The 16,760-nt window shown below is 58.4% G+C and overlaps 1 protein-coding gene across 1 annotated transcript; it reads left to right on the forward strand.

Annotated features, from left to right (window-relative positions):
* Positions 1-996: 996 nt before the first annotated feature.
* On the forward strand, positions 997-14,116 carry Ppp5c (protein phosphatase 5 catalytic subunit). Its single transcript, XM_048369257.1, has 13 exons — positions 997-1,218; positions 6,107-6,348; positions 9,083-9,230; positions 9,842-9,963; positions 10,065-10,130; positions 10,439-10,537; positions 11,073-11,178; positions 12,136-12,278; positions 12,399-12,486; positions 12,890-12,930; positions 13,010-13,188; positions 13,433-13,514; positions 13,590-14,116. The coding sequence occupies exons 1-13, from the start codon at positions 1,098-1,100 to the stop codon at positions 13,650-13,652; spliced, it is 1,500 nt and encodes a 499-aa protein (XP_048225214.1). The 5' UTR covers positions 997-1,097; the 3' UTR covers positions 13,653-14,116.
* The last annotated feature ends 2,644 nt before the right edge of the window (positions 14,117-16,760 follow it).

Below are 16,760 nucleotides of genomic sequence, written 5' to 3' on the forward strand. Positions count from 1 at the left end.
TACCACTTTAAGCCAGAGCACCACTCCCCGTTTCCTGGTGATCAATTGGAGATAAGAGGCTTTCAGAGTTTCCTGCCAGAGCTGGCTTTGAACCATGATCCTTAGATCTCAGCCTCCTGAGTAGGTAGGATTATGGGCATGAGCAACAGGTGCCTGGCTTAATGCTATACTTCAATGCTAGCTATCGTTCTGGGCGAGTAGGAACCCAGGATTTGGCCCTAGCACTGTGGCCCAGGCCTGAAATCTCAGCATTCCAGAGTCTGAGGCTGGAGAATCATGTGTTGGGATCAGCCTGGGAGATATATATCTCAAGAGCACTATCTCAAATAAATAAGGAGAGGAGAGGCAGGGAGCGGAGGAGGAGAGCAGCAGGAAAGTTTGTCAGGAAACAAGGATACTGGGGGTGGGAGGTTGGGGGATAGTGCCAGGCCCCCAGTGTTTCAGCGCGATCCTCTCTGACTAGCTGCCATATGGAGGGCGAGCTGGAGGAGGGAGCCGCAGAGCAGGCGGAAGCGGTGATGCAGGCAGCACAGCCGTCTCGCACAGCACGGGTGGCTGGGAAGCTTGAAGGCAGAAGGATGGAGTCTATGGGGCACTGCTCGGGCCTCGGAGACCTCGGGTGCCTTCAGTTAGGGACGTGGCGACACTTAGGGAGCACCCATCTTCCAGAGAGGGGGTAACTGAGGCACGGGGGGGGGTGACTCGAAGTCTTGGGGAGTCGGCAGTTCGGTTCCCCTCCCCCCCTTGCTGTCTTGCACAACGACCCCAGAGGATGGCTGGGGGTGAGGGCGTCTTTAAAACCCAAGAAACTTTTGTGGGTTCGGGAGATAGTAACTTGGGGAGCAGGTCTACGCCGGCCCGCCCCCCTTCCCGGCCCTCCTGATTGGCTCATCCCGCAAGGGGCGCCGCCCCGGGTCCCCTGGTCACCTTGTCCCGGCGCGCGCTCGCGGCCCTCGCGCATGCGCGCCTAGGGCGCCTTCGGGGCCCGCGCTTTACGACACTTGCGCGACGGCGGCGACGGTCACTCAGCGCTCCTTCGCGACGGTTCGGCCGGGTGCCGCTGGCGGCCGTTGCCAGGGTGGGGGTCGCTTTGCGGCATGGCGATGGCGGAGGGCGAACGGACTGAGTGTGCTGAGCCCCCCCGGGACGAACCCCCTGCCGAAGGCACCTTGAAGCGGGCCGAGGAGCTCAAGACCCAGGCCAACGACTACTTTAAAGGTACGTCCGGCCCGGACAGGGCGAGGGAGAGCGGACAGCGGCCCAGGCCCGCGCGGAACCATGGCAACGCCGAGCGGCAGCTGGGGCGCCGGGCGGCCTCTACCAAGTGACCGGGCCTGTGGGGGGGGGGGGACACGAGGAGGACGTTACCACGGAGCGACATGGGGGGGCGTCCGGGTGGTGGGGTCGCGCGTTAAGAAGTGGGGCTCCCCAACGGGGAAACTGAGGCAGGCGCTACCAAGTATGGGGCGGGAGATCCGGAGGCGGGGCGGGTCCCAATGAGGGCGCCACCCAGTAGTGACATGTGGCTACCGAGGAGGGAAGACTGGGCCTGGGGAGGGGATTCCTGCCCCAGTTGGGGGGCTGCCCAAGCAGAAGAGGGAATGGTGGGGTATCGGCCATGAGATTGGGAGAGGGGGGAAGGAAGGAGTGGAGATTTAGACTGGAGAACAGGATCTGTAGGGAGTTCTCGGGGCTTGGGGGACACGTGAGTTCATGGATTCGTTCATTCATTCATTGCATACATGTTTCTCGAGCTGCTGGTCAGGCCGGACGACTGTGCTGGGCTCTTGGGGATGGAGCAGGAAGGAGACATTGTGGTCTATCATGTAGCAAGGGAATCATGTGGAGTTAAGCCCAAAGATAAAACCCTTAAGTGGCCAAGGCTTTGAAAAAAACAAACAAACAAACACCAAGGTGGTAAAAGAAAATCGAGGTAGAAGGCTTCCTTAGACATAGGGTGGTCTGGCAGTACTCTAAGGAGAAAGAGACATTTAAACTGAAACTCTGAGAGAGGACATGGGGAAGGACTGTTCCTAGTGGGTGGGTTAGTGTGTGCCAAGGCCCTGGGGTAGGAATGAAGGAGTCTGGTGTGACTGGGGTTTAAAAAAAAAAAAGGGTTAAGTAGAGAGGGATAAACAATTATGGAGGATCAAGGCCACTTCTTTCTGGGGTCTCATCAAAAGTCATTGCCAAGACTAGTTTGAATTTTATTCAGCTGGTCCAGGAAATAGGCAGATGGGCCAGTCTGAACTGGAAAAAAATTTGAGTGTGCCCAACCTGTGGTTGGAAATACGTTGGGAATGGATGAGGTCACTTAGAAATGGGGTTCAGAGAAGACTTAAAGCAGGGTGCTGAGGAGCCATCCGCGGGGTGGGTGGGAAACCAGGAGAGGTGTCAGGAAAGTGATTGTAGATTTGAGAATTTAGGAAGGGTCCTTACCTGGTCAGATGCTGCCTTGACCACTAGGTCCAGCTGGCAGACATTGGTGGGCATGTTGACCAGAGCAGTTTTGGGGGACTGGTGGGGTGGCTGCCAGCTTGCAGGGCACCGGCCAGTGGAGGGAGGCAGGAAGTGGAGACAGGAGAGTGGGGAGACGGGTGGCGTGAGTGGGCTGCGTGGGGTCACTGAGCCCACTTCTCCATGCATGGCTCAGTATGACACCCCATGGAAGTGGCTTCTGCGGGAGAGGGGAGATTTGCACCCACAGAGCTCAGGAGAAGGGGAGGGCAGGGTGGAAGGATCTAGGACCCCACTGGAGCATGAGTCTCCAGAAATGCATGGACTGAGGGGAAGTTTGGTTGGGTAGGAAGTTCAGTGGGGAGGGTGGGTGCCATCCTGAGGATGGCAGGAAGGGTGAAGAAAGCCAGAGCCAGGATGTCATCTGGAGGGTCCAGTGGCATTGGAAACACGCCCAGCTGGAGAGAGCTCAAGGCAGAAGGAAGTAGGTGGCAAAGGCCCAGAGGTGAGTGGGCCTGGAGTGGAGGGGCAGAGGGCCTTGGTGCCGTTGTAAGGATTGTAGAGGGTCATAGGAGGCACCCTGACTTTCAGCTGAAGGTGCTGGGGAGCTACGGATGACCCTGAGTGGAGAAAGGACAGGCTAGGAATTATGCTTTAAAGCCAGGTGTCAATGGCTCACACCTGTAATCCTATCTAGTCAGGAGGCTAAGATCTAAAGATGGTGTTTGAAGCCAGCCTGGGCAGGAAAGTTGCAAGACTCTCATCTGCAGTTAACAAACAAAAAGCTGAAAGTGGAGTTGTGGCTCAAGTGACAGAGCATAAACCTTTTTTTTTTTGCCAGTCCTGGGGTATGAACTGGGGGCCTGAGCATGGTCCCTGGCTTCTTTATGCCCAAGGATAGCACTCTGCCACTTGAGCCACAGCGCCACTTCTGGCTTTTTCCCCCCTGGCTTTCTTTCTATATATGTGGTGCTGAGGAATTGAACCCAGGGCTTCATGTATATGAGGCAAGCACTCTGCCACTAGGCCACATTCCTAGCCCCAGAGCATTAACCTTGAGTAGAAAAAACTCAAGGGCAGCACCCAGACCCTGAATTTTAGCCCCATGACCAGCAGAGAGAGAGAGACAGACAGACAGAGAGAGACAGACCTTCGATGGGGCTCAACAAGAGCATCAAGACTTGGTGCAGCCGAGGCCAGGGAGAATTGTGAAGAGCCTTGGGGAGCAACCCCAGATCACTAGGACCTGGGATCCCAGCCTGGAGCCCAAGGGGCCTGATGGGGCTGGCCTGGCAAAGGGCACAGGAGGGCACACCTCCAGTCCAGGCCTTCTGTCATGCAGGCTGTGGCAGGTGCTCCAGGGCCAAGGGAATACCAATAAAAAGAATAATTACAGCTCGGTTTAATTGAGAGCCAGTGGCACAGGTGCAGTCTGGGCGCCTGCCCCAGGCTGGGAAGTACAAGTAGGTTGGAGCCCTGTTTGTTTTATGGAGGAAGTGGCTCGGAAGCGGAACTGCCAGCCCCAGGGCCCGCCACCGGATTTCCCCTTCCTCACTCTGCTTGCCTCTGTCAGCCTGGCCACTGCAGGCAAGGAGGGTCCCAGGGGAGGGGGAGCCGGTCTCATACCACATACACCCCCAGCCCTGGCGGGGTCCTTTGGGAGCATAGGGGCTCTGTATGCAGGCAAAACAGCCTGCTGTCTTCTCCTTTCCCTGGGCCCCATGCCCCCTTCAGAAAAGTACCAAAGGGTTTGCTGAACCCCCAGGGGTTGTCCTGATCTCAGCTTTGTTGAGAGGAAGCATGGCACCATGATAAAGAGCCAGAGTCCGTCGTGGCCCCTGGACAGGCCCCCTTACCTCGCTGCCTGTGTTTCCTCATTGCTGACACCGGGAGGTTGCCTGGAAGGAGACTCGAGGCCCAGCAGGCCGAGCAGGATGGGGGGATAGTTAGAGGCCTTTCCCACTGCTCCCCTCCTCGTCTTCCCCCTCCACTTGGTTACTGAGAGGCTGCAACCACTTTGCCTGCACAGGTTACCAGGCCCCAGCTCACTGCTGTAGCCCCAATCCAGAGCGGTGTTCTCAGTCTGCAGTGCCAGCCCCACCCATGCCACTAGCTGGAGTCACACCTTGCCTGGCAGGCACATGCCCTGCCCCACTAGACAGGGGCATGCCTTGCCTGGCTGGTGCCCTGGCGCCCCGCCCACCCATGTGCTCCTCACTTGGTTCTAGGAAGTGCTGGGCCCTGCCTTCCTGGGGCTCACAGGCTGGGGGTGGCCACCACCCACAGTGGCAGCCAGAGTGGCCAAGCTGAGATTGGGGTCTGGGCCAATTGGAGGTCAAGCAGGGCTTCCCAAAGGAGGGGGCATTCGGGCCTCTGAAAGATGGCCAGGAAGTATTGTTCCCTGCCTTCTCCCTTCTCCATTTTCCACCTCCCTCCCTCTCTGGTCTCTTCCCCTCCCCCACCCCCACCCCCACTCATGGAGCCTCACTTACCCTCAGAGCCTTTAGCCCTCTAGGTGGTTGCTGGAGGATGTGGGGTGCCTATGATCACTGGGCACCAGTGAGGGGAGCAGGCAGGCTCCTGAGTTGGGAGGAGCAGAAGGGCTGTGAGGCGTCCAGCAACACCCAGCCTGTGCCAGGCTTAGCCGGGACTGGATCCCAGCCATCATCACTGTGCTGGGCCCCCCCAGAGCATCCCCAATTATGAGGGGTCCCCACCTGCCCCTGGCCACATGAGCACCGAGCTTCAGTCTCCCTGGCTGACGTGCCATCTCCGGGGTTGTTGGGGGGGTTCTGTGAAGAATCCAGCACGTCGGTGCCCCAGTTGGGTAGGCCTGTGAGGCTGTCCAGGTCTCATTCCTCCTACCTGTGGAATGGGCACAGGAGAGGAGTCAGCTCTGCTCACTTGACCTTGAGCACGGCCTCCTCAGCATTTGACCTTGAACACAGCCTCCAGATGAGCCAAAGAGGGTCCTCCTAGGACCCCAGGTCAGGTGGAAAGTTCATGTGGAAAACACTCCTCAAATACAGTCTGACCTTTTGTCCTTGGCTCGCTGTCACCTCCTGTCATGGCACACTTGGACGAGGCTGTGGCTGCAGGCCCAGGGTCTGTCCCGTTGTCCCCTGCCACATCTTCCCCCACCCAGCTTCCCTCGGCCCAGGTCCCCAGCCCCAGGGCTCACCTGGCTCAGGCCTCACCTGCTGTCTGTCAGGAACAGTCTGCTGCTGCTGCTTCTCTGGGCCTGGCCCGTGCTTGGCCAGGCTGTGCGGCTTCCTTCCCTTTCCACCTCCACATTTTCTTAGCCTCCTCTTTGGGATCGTTTCCTTGCTGTGGGGGGGGGGGGGGGGCTGGATGGCTTGGGGCTCAGGGCCTGTAGTCTGTCTCAAATCACTGCTGCAGCACACCCTAGCACGCCCCTCTTGGCCATGTGGGGCCTGGGGAGACCCAAGGCTACATCTGGCATGGCACTGAGTGAGCAGATGCATGGAACTGGGGGGTCCTGGAGCTTGTGACCTGAGGGGCTGACGTGATATGTCTGGGTGCCAGGGTGGGCTTCGGTTTCCCCATCTGTAAGTGAGGATATGGCCCAGGATGTGTTCTTCCCTGGTGGCAGTGGGGCCTCATGCCTCTTCCTCCTCACCCCCCACAGCCAAGGACTACGAGAACGCCATCAAGTTCTACAGCCAGGCCATCGAGCTGAACCCTAGCAATGCCATCTACTATGGCAACCGCAGCCTGGCCTACCTGCGCACTGAGTGCTACGGCTATGCGCTGGGTGATGCCACACGGGCTGTGGAGATCGACAAGAAGTACATCAAAGGCTACTACCGCCGGGCCGCCAGCAACATGGCTCTGGGCAAGTTCCGGGCTGCCCTGCGTGACTACGAGACGGTGAGTGGGCCCTCTCTGTGCCTCGGGGTTGCTGGGAGCAGTAAATGAGCTACTTAGAGCAACACTGGCACATGGCTTTCCAAGGTGATTGGCCGTTGTTAATGAGGGTAGGTTTGGGGTTTTTTTTTTTGTGCTGGTCCTGGGTCTTGAACTCAGGGCCTAGGCATTGTCCCTGGCTTCCTTTTGCTCAGACTAGTACTCTACCACTTGAGCCACAGTGCCATTTCCAGCTTTTTTTGAATAGTTTACTAGTGATAAGAGTCTCAGGGAGGGCTGGGGATATAGCCTAGTGGCAAGAGTGCCTGCCTCGGATACATGAGGCCCTAGGTTCGATTCCCCAGCACCACATATACAGAAAACGGCCAGAAGCGGCACTGTGGCTCAAGTGGCAGAGTGCTAGCCTTGAGCGGGAAGAAGCCAGGGACAGTGCTCAGGCCCTGAGTCCAAGGCCCAGGACTGGCCAAAAAAAAAAAAAAAAAAAGAGTCTCAGGGACTTTCCTGCGCAGGTTAACTTTGAACCTCCATGCTCAGATCTCAGCCTCCTGAGTAGCTAGGATGACAGGCCTGAGCCAGTGGTGCCTGGCAAGGAGTGGGTGTTTCTATCCGTTATCAGCGGCCTGAGGGCCCACATCTGAGTCTGTAGTAGCAGGGCAGGTCAGATGGCCTGGCCTGGGGGGAAGTCCTTGAGTTGAGCCTGTGGCCAGGGGACCCATGTTATGGTGGGAGGAAGGAAGGAAGGAAGGGATAGTGGGCAGGGTCTCTGAATGAGGGTGCCCGGGCCGACCCCTTGGCATCCTAGTCTGTAGGATGGGAAGCAGAGGAGTAGCTGCCCCGTCCTGTTGGCATTGTTGAAGATGGGGGTAAAGGTCCCCTGGCGGAGGGCTGGTAATGAGTAACCAAGGCTCACAGGGTTTGGGGCCTGGAGGAGCTCAGGGACATGAGTGCTGGAGCCAGGGTCAAGGGCAGTATCTTCTACTCTCAGGCTGGGGGAGTCCCTGGGCTGAGGCTATGTAACTGGGGACATGCCATGGGGCTGGAGTGTGTCCAAGGGGCTAGTGGGCAATCCACAGCCTTCACAGAGCCCCTGAGGCAGGGCCACACCAGGCCCCAGAGGGCATCTAGTGACGCGTCAGGGCCTGTCCTCCGGGCTGGTTGCTGGCTGCAGGAGGGGACTGAGGTGTGACGCTGGTTGAAGCAGGTGAGTCTGCGGCTCTGCCTCAGCCACTGGGAGCGGAGCACAGTGTGGGATGGCGTTGAAAGCTGGAAAGGAGGTGTCCCTCCCTCCTCCCCGGGAGGGGGGGCACACAAGGTGGGGCCCAGGCCCCACCCAGGGCTTTCTGATCTCCACAGAGACAGAACACAGGTTCTTGGTGAACGTGTATATACTGTGGGTGTTTTTATTTTTTAAGTCATGGGCATAGATGTGGGCTGAGTGGCGCAGGGCTGAGGCCACACAGTCAGGAAGCACAGTGCCGGGCTGGCACACACCATGGGAGGGAGGGGCGGGTGTTGGGCCTGCCCTGCAGTGCCACATGAAGACTGGTCCACAGCCCATGGTCAGGTGTGCCCATGCCAAGTACTGCCTGCGGGCACCGGAGCATGGTGAGGACCTGGCTCCTCTTGTTCTTCAATCCCTTATTCTTATCCCAAACCTAGGCAGCGCTGCAAAACAGGTAAATGCAGGCACCGGGCATGGCAGGCAGCCGGCCCGATTGGCAGAGGGGCTGTGGTGGTTTCACACTCCCATGCAGCCCCTTATCTTACACCATGCCCCAGAGAGACCCGACCCAGGCTCCCCACTTGTCACTGGTGCAAAGTCACCTCTCTCTTCAGTAAAGAAAACTACCATGGGGCTGGGAATATGGCCTAGTGGCAAGAGTACTTGCCTTGTATATGTGAAGCCCTGGGTTCGATTCCAAACAACAACAAAAAAAAGGCCAGAAGTGGCACTGTGGCTCAAGTGGCAGAGTGCTTCCTTGAGCAGAAAGAAGCCAGGGACAGTGCTCAGGCCCTGAGTTCAAGCCACAGGACTGGCAAAAAAAAAAAAAAAAGAAAAAGGAAAAGAAACTGCCAGGCACTGGTGGCTCACACCTGTCATCCTAGCTACTCAGGAGGCTGAGATCTGAGGATCACAGTTCAAAGCCAGCCCGGGCAGGAAAGTCCGTGAGACTCTTAACTCCAGTTAATTACCACAAAACCAGAAGTGACGCTGTGGCTCAAGGTGGTAGAGTGCTGGCCTTGAGCAAAACTCAGGGATAGCGCCCAGGCCCTGAGTTCAAGGCCAACCAAGAAAAATTAAAAATCACCCTTGTTCTGAGTGGAGCTACTGCATTGCGCCCCTCCCCCCCTTCCTTTTTTTTTTTTCTGAGATGGAGACTCAGTACCAGATGCTTTTACTCACCGACTGGCACTCTGCCCACCGAGCCTCGCCTGCAGCCTTCCCCAGTTCCTTATCTGGTAGAGCTCAGGTCCCACGCCAGCTCCTACCAGAGGGCAGAGAGCCGCTCTGATGGGGTCAGAGCCCCGTGGGCTGTCGTGCTGGTTCTCGTACCGCTCTCTGTGGGGACTGTCTCTCAGGGTGCTGTGACAGGGTCCAGGTTGCGACATGGCCATGTGTGGTGGCCCTGAGTGGTCTGACCTGGGTGTCCCTGGACCCCAGAGCTGGAGCTGAAGGTTCCCCTGTGCCAGGCGCTGGCCACACCCTCCAGAGCATAACTCCTCCCCCTCCCACCAGGTGGTGAAGGTGAAGCCTCATGACAAAGATGCCAAGATGAAGTACCAGGAATGCAGCAAGATCGTGAAGCAGAAGGCCTTCGAGCGGGCTATCGCAGGGGATGAGCACAGGCGCTCTGTCGTGGACTCGCTGGACATCGAGAGCATGAGTGAGTCAGCCCGCAGAGGGGGGTCAGCTTCCAGCAGGCCTTCAGAAATGGGGTCTCACCCACCGCTGCTTGCGTTCCTCTTCCTCCCCTTCCTGCCCTTGGTAGATGACTTCAGGGCCAGTGAGGGCTTTTCTTTGTGGCGTGCATGGTGCCCCTCCCCCTGAGTGCATTCCCGTTCACATAAAATAAAGCAGCCATTGCTACTGTGGGTGACCTGAGGCGTCCTCCCAGACCCCAGGGTCAGGACGTCGCTTGTCCGGCCGCGGTCCCATATGTCCACAGGTTCTTGGCACCCTGGATCACAGGGAACATTGTGCAGTGCTGACTTGGTAGTCGTTTGGCGGGGACTCCTCTAGAATTTAGAATGGGGTGGCAGAGGGGGCTCGCTGTTGGAGTGGGCCATCCAAGAATAGACTTGTGTACTCACCCTAGAACCCTGAATCCTGAGCCTCAAGGGCCAGGGGCAGCTGCCACAGTTCCACGGCCTCATCTCCCACGCATCCCCTCAGCCCACGTCCAGAGCCAGGTCCCCCATCCCTGGGACCAGGTAGCCCATGCTGCCCGCCTTGTTTGAGCCCCCTTGTTCACTTGTTCTCTTGTTCACCCACCAGCCATTGAGGACGAGTACAGTGGGCCAAAGCTTGAGGATGGCAAAGTGACAATCACCTTCATGAAGGAGCTCATGCAATGGTACAAGGACCAGAAGAAGCTGCACCGGAAGTGCGCCTACCAGGTGAGCCGGGGACCCCTACACCCAGCAGAGCCCGAGGCGGTGTGGGGTGACAGGCAGGGCCGGAGACAGCCAGTCCCACTCACAGTCTGCCCTGCCTTCAGATTCTGGTGCAGGTGAAAGAGGTCCTGTGCAAGCTGAGCACGCTCGTGGAGACCACGCTGAAAGAGGTGCGGCTGGCGAGGGCATCCGGCACCTGGCGGTGGGTGGCTCCTGGGCCGGGGAAGAGCCAGCGAGCTCCAGAACTCACAATCCCACCTGGCATGGTCTGCCCTCCCTCTTCCCCTCCTCGTCTGTCCTCCCACATGTCTGTCCGTTCGTCTGCCTCACACTTTCCATCCACCTTGTCATCCCTGCACCCCTGTGTGTGTCTCACATGGATTTTCTCGGTCTTCCCTGACCCCTCACCCTTTCCCTTTGCCCCCTCCCCACATCTCTCTCTGGGCCCCTCCCTCTCCGGTGGCCTCTTTTCTTCCAGACAGAGAAGATTACAGTGTGTGGGGACACCCATGGCCAGTTTTATGACCTCCTCAATATATTCGAGCTCAACGGTTTGCCCTCCGAGACCAACCCCTATGTATCCTTCCCAGTGCTGCTGCAGGAAGGACCTGGGTGTGGGGTGGAAGGGGCAGGCTGGGCCCCGTGGGCTGCAGCCCTTGGGCCAGTGCCCTCCACTCTCTCAGCCCCATTTGTCACCTAGCATATAAGCATCTGCTACACTGTCATCTAACCCTCATGCCTCAGTTTCCCCCTTTGAGGTGGGGCTAAGAGCTGCTTCCCAGGGTGGAGCCGCATCTGCACTGAGGAGCTGAGCACAGGCCTTGCCACCTCAGTGGGAATTTGACATTACTTCACCCCAAGTCGTGTGTGGGCCCAGGCCTATTCCCTGCGGCGGGGGGGGGGGGGGGGGGGGGTCTTCGCCCTGCTGTCCTGTGGCTTTGAGCCTGAGTAGAGGCAGGGCTGGCGGTCGGGCCCTCCCTGCTGTCCTGTAGACTGGTGGCCAGCCAGAGCCACACCACAGCCAAGAGTGATGTGCACCCCGCCGGGGCCTCACTCCTGGGAGGTGCTGACCCGCGCCGTTCCCTGCTGCTGTGTGTTCCTTAGCAGAACAGATATTTAATGGCGACTTTGTGGATCGTGGCTCCTTCTCCGTGGAGGTGATCCTTACCCTTTTTGGCTTCAAGCTCCTGTACCCAGATCACTTTCACCTACTTCGAGGTAAGCTGGGGAGTTGGGGGTCCCGGGAGGGCTTCCCTTCTTTTTTTTTTTTTTTTTTGGCCAGTCCTGGGGCTTGGACTCAGGGCCTGAGCACTGTCCCTGGCTTCTTTTTGCTCAAGGCTAGCACTTTACCACTTGAGCCACAGCGCCACTTCTGGCCATTTTCTGTATATGTGGTGCTGGGGAATCGAACCCAGGGCCTCATGTATATGAGGCAGGCACTCTTGCCACTAGGCCATATTCCCAGTCCATGGGCTTCCTTTCTTGATCTAGAAAGCCAGGGTAGTAGGTGATGTGAGTCCACAGTGGGGGTACCCGGGCTGCCCTCCCTCCTGAGCACTGTACCCAGGTCCCAGCAGATGCTGGTGGAGGGTCCTGAGGAAGGCCCCCTCTCAGTTGCCCTCACAGGCTGGTTGAAGGGAAGAGGCCCCAGGTTCCCTTAGTGAGCATTTTGTGCGGGCCTGGCCCACCGTGGGAAGGGCTCACAGGCCCCGCCCTGATGGAGAGGGATCCCTGCCAAGCAGGACCAGTGCCCATGGGCGTGCTTCTTTATGCAGAGACTTCCCCCACGGGTGCAGGGGATTATCTATTCTGAATGCAAGCCCCCAAAGCAGTGGGCGTGTGGAGCATCTTTGGAGGCTGTGGGCACCGTCCTGTGCGCCACAGCCTGTGGGTGGAATGAGCTGTGGCTGTCATGCTGGTGTCCCAAGTGCCACTGTGTGCTGTCCTCAAGGCTCCTGGGCAGGCTTGGGTTCTTGGTTCCAGGTTCAAGGGAGAGGGGTGACGGGGGCTCCCAGAGGGCGCGGCTGTAGCTGAAGGAGCCTGCAAGCCCGAGGCAGGCAGGAACTGGGGTGGTGGGCACTGGGTTGTCACCAAGTCCCCAGGCCTGCATCTGAGGGCACCAGGCAGGGAGGCTGAGGAGCCTAGGCTGAGCCTTCGGCCTCCTGCTGTGACCAGGCAACCATGAGACAGACAACATGAACCAGATCTACGGTTTCGAGGGTGAGGTGAAGGCCAAGTACACCGCTCAGATGTACGAGCTCTTCAGCGAGGTGTTCGAGTGGCTCCCGCTGGCCCAGTGCATCAATGGCAAAGTGCTGGTGAGAACACAGCGCCCCCCCCCAGCACCTCCCGCCCTCCCCAGGCCGGTCCCACAGGCCCCCATGGCTACCCGGGGCAGGGGGTCCAGCCTTGCCCTCACCACACTGCCCGGTCCCCAGATCATGCACGGAGGTCTGTTCAGCGAGGACGGCGTCACCCTGGACGACATTAGGAAGATCGAGCGGAACCGGCAGCCTCCGGACTCGGGTGAGTGGGGCCATTCACCTGAGGACGTGCCCCTCTCCGGTCACCCCGGAGCTCACCTCCAGTCCCCAGGCTGAGGCAATATGGTGCCTGAGAAATCCTGGGGACAGGCAGATGGCACACAGCATGTGGGCCGTGTGCGGTGAGCTGCGGGGCATTGCTGGACGGGCAGCTCCCTGGCCTTCGTTCCCGGGGCATGGGTGCCACGGTGCTCTGAGCGGGCCGTGAGCGCCTCATCCCGGGAGTCTGGCGCTGCTCAGAACTAACTGCCTTCTTGTGTCCTGAGCCCAGCACTGTGGCCATCCTGCCCCCCCCCCCCCAGGCCTGGCAGGGTGGCAGTGGGACCCTAACCTTCCAGTCCCTGCCCCGAGGTGGACAGCCCCTGATGCTTGCCCCCTCTCCCCAGGCCCCATGTGCGACCTGCTGTGGTCAGATCCCCAGCCACAGGTGAGTCCAGAGCCAGGTGTGAGGTGCTGGGGTGGGGCCCCCTGGTCACCCCAAGTCTCACATCCCCTGTGCCCCTTAGAATGGGCGCTCAGTGAGCAAGCGGGGTGTGAGCTGCCAGTTCGGGCCGGATGTCACAAAGGCCTTCCTGGAGGAGAACCAGCTGGACTACATCATCCGCAGCCACGAGGTCAAGGCCGAGGGCTACGAGGTGGCCCACGGCGGCCGCTGTGTCACCGTCTTCTCCGCCCCCAACTACTGGTGCGTCCCACGGGGGTTTGTTTCCTTGGGGTTCAGCATGGGGGTGGACCATTCCCATCACTGGATGGTGTAGGGGGAGCCGGGCAGCAAAGCCCCTCCTCTGCCCCAGGCCCCACCCCTCCCATTGGGGAGCTCTAGCTGTGAAAGAAGGCAGCCCCTGTGGGTGTCTGCTTGTCCTGTTGTCCAGAGCGGGGTGGGATCAGGGATCCCCTCCCTGAGAAACCCCTCCCTCCTGTCCCTGCAGCGACCAGATGGGGAACAAAGCCTCCTACATTCACCTCCGGGGTTCCGACCTGCGGCCCCAGTTCCACCAGTTCACAGCAGTGGTGAGTCCAGCTCTGGTGGGTGGGGGGGGGACACACCTAGCAGACCCCCTGACCCCAGCCCCTCTGCTTCTCCAGCCTCACCCCAACGTCAAGCCCATGGCCTACGCTAACACACTGCTGCAGCTGGGGATGATGTGAGGCGAGGCCCCCCTGGCCAGCACCCTGCATCCAGGACCTGAGCAGCCCCGCCCAAGGGCAGCGTTGGACCCCCTTTTACTTTGTAAAGTTTGTATTTATTCCTCTTTAGGTTGCAGAGGGGGTGGGCAGAGCAGAGCAGGGCTGGCCAGAGTGGCTGCTCCCTGGACAGGCAGGAAGAAGGTGCCCAAGCTGGGGTGCAGAGGGGCACAGCCAGGCACTCTGGAGGAAGGCTGGCCGGGGGCGGGGCCAGGAGGATTCCCCGCCCCATTGTTTGCATGGTTCCTCCCCGCTAAAGCAATAGGGCCCTGCCCTAGGAAGACCCTAGGAAGAGGGTCATCAGGGAGGCCTCGCCTGCACCCTGTCTCCTGGTAGCCCAAGGGGGGGGCCAGGCCAGGCCCACCCCTCCCCCAGCTGTTTTATGTCTGTAATTAAATATGTTAAAATAAAGTCATTATTGTAAGTCATCTGGTCTCATCAGACTCTGGCTGCTGGGTTGGGTCACCATTCCCAGAGATTGAGGGGTGCGACTGCCTGGGGGTGTGTGGCCAGACCTGGGGTGGAGGAGCCCCTTCATAACAAGACCCCACTGGCCCAGTGAGCCCAGCGCTGAAGCAGCCCCCGCAGACCCTTCCCAAGCTGGGGCCCCCTTTGTCCTGGGCGCCATGCAGTGAGGCACCTGCAGCCCCCCACCTACCATCCATGGGGGCTCCCTGTCCTAAGAGTCTCCAGAGCAGCACAGAAGGCACCAGAGGCCTTGAGCGCCACTGCAGGGGTTCAGCCAGTGAAGCTCCTGCGGCCCGGAGGCGCAGCACTTGGCTCAGCTCCATGAGCAGCCTCCCGCCTGCACCCTCCATGCCTCCAGAGGGCACGTGGGGAGGGGTCCCCACTGAGTCCCCACTGACCCAGATCATCCTCCAGAAGGAATGAAGGTGCCCCTGTGCTCCACATCCCCACCAGGTGGCGCCCCAGGGCTGCTGGGTAGACTCCAGCTGGCAGAGAAACAACCTGCTCAGATGCCTGGGCAGAGCTGGGATTTCACCCAATCACACGAACAGTGGCGGTTGTTCCTCCTGTACTCCAGTCTAGGTGCTCTTTCTGTGGGTATTTTACAGATGGAAAAGCAAGCTCAGAGATGGTTGGTGATGTGCCCAAAGTCACACCACAGTGAGCTCTGAACCAGGCCCCCTGGTTGCAGACAGACTGGACCACTCCACTTACTGCCCCCAGAGCCCCTGCTGCATGACGGCACACATCCTAACGACAGTTTGATGGGGCCCCTGCACCCCCCTCACACACAGTTGGGGGCCACATGGCCTGCAAGCAGCAGCCCTGGGGCATACCTGTAAACCCACCTGTAAACTCAGGAGGCAGTGATCCAGAGGTCATGATTTATCGCCCGCATGGGCAAAAATATAATACCCTATCTCAGCCGAGAAGCTGGTTATGGTAACATGTGCCTGTCGTTCCAGCTACCCCAAAAGTGCACATAGGAGAGTCATGATCCACCCTATCCCTCGCATAAACAAGAAATCCTGTCTCAACTAAAACAAAAATGAGTAAGGACACAGGGCATGGCTCAAGTGGTAGAGCACCTACCTAGTAAAGTAAGGACCTGAGTTCAAACCCCAGCACCACCAAGAATTGAGTCCTGACTGGGGATTTGATGAGGGCCTGTGGGATGTGGAGGCCCCGGGCACTCTTGGCCTGTGTGCACCCAGCCTGAAGATTGGGGCTCCTCCATCCCGTGAGAGGCAGGGCAGCAGCCATTTCCAGAGAGGCAGCCACCGGCCCTGGAGTCACGAGGATGGGAGGAGAGGAGGGAGGGGAGGAGGCCTGTAATCCTAGCCACTCAGGAGGCTGAGATCTGAGAAAGGATCACTGTTCAAAGCCAGCCCAGGGAGGAAAGTCCAGGAGGCTCTTCAATTAGCCACTAGAAAACCGGAAGTAGAGCTGTGGCTCAAGTGGGAGAGTGCAACCATTGAGTAGAAAAACTAAGGGAGAGCACCCAGGCCCTGAGTTCTAGCCCCATGACCAAACCAAAAGAAAAAGGAAAAGGAAAAAGAATCCTGGCAGCCACATCCAGGTGATGCAGGTGATGGGCTCTGCTCGAAGCCCCAGGCTGATGCAACTCCACTCCAGGCTGCGCTTCCACTAGGTGCCACCAGAGGGCGCCCAGGGCTGTAATTTCTCCTGTGGTCCCCAATCCCTTCTCCAGCTCTACTTAAACCTCCTCCCTTGGCTTGGACCTGGGCTAGCCTGGGACGCTGCCTGCCTTGCAAATGACTCTCTGGGCTGGGAATGTGGCCTAGTGGTAGAGAGCTTGCCTAGCATGCATGAAGCCCTGGGTTTGATTCCTCAGTACCACATAAACAGAAAAGGCTGGAAGTGGCGCTGTCTCTCAAGTGGTAGAATGCTAGCATTGAGCAAAAAAGCTCACATACAATGCCCAGGCCCTGAGTTCAAGCCCCAGGACTGACAAAAAAAAAAAAAAAAAAAAAGACTTGCTGGCCATGGGTGGTAACGCCTGACATCCTAGCTACTTGGGAAGCAGAAGCAGAAAAAAAAGTTGATGAACAAAAGTACTAAAGCCCTGCCATAAAGACAAAGTTCTAAAGGGCTGAGAACCCGTTCAAGGGGTGGAGCACTTTTCTGGCATGCTGGGGGCTCTGGATTCAACCTCCAAAACAAGAAAAAATCACTGTTGAAAATGAATTGTACAACTGTGGGTGGGGATGGGAGGAAAAACTGGGAGAGAGTGATAGATGGGGTGACATTGTCCAAAAAGAAATGTATTGTTGACTGGACACCAGGCAGCTCATGCCTGTAATATCCTAGCAACTCAGAAAGCTGAGATCTGAGGATCACGGTTTGAAGCCAGCTAATACAGGAAAGTCCATGAGAATTTTCCCCCCAGTCCTGGAGCTTGAACTCTGGGCTTGGGTGCTTTGCTATCCCTGAGCTCCTTTGGTTCAAGGCTAAAATTCTACCACTTGAGCCACAGCACCATTTCTGGGTTTTCTGTGATTAAGTGGAGATAAGAGGCTCCTGCCTCCACTGGCTTCAAACCACCATCTTCAAATCCCAACCTCCTGGAATTGCTAGGATTAC

The sequence above is a fragment of the Perognathus longimembris genome, chromosome 20 (assembly GCF_023159225.1).
Source record: "Perognathus longimembris pacificus isolate PPM17 chromosome 20, ASM2315922v1, whole genome shotgun sequence".
In the NCBI taxonomy this organism is placed as follows: Eukaryota; Metazoa; Chordata; class Mammalia; order Rodentia; family Heteromyidae; genus Perognathus; species Perognathus longimembris.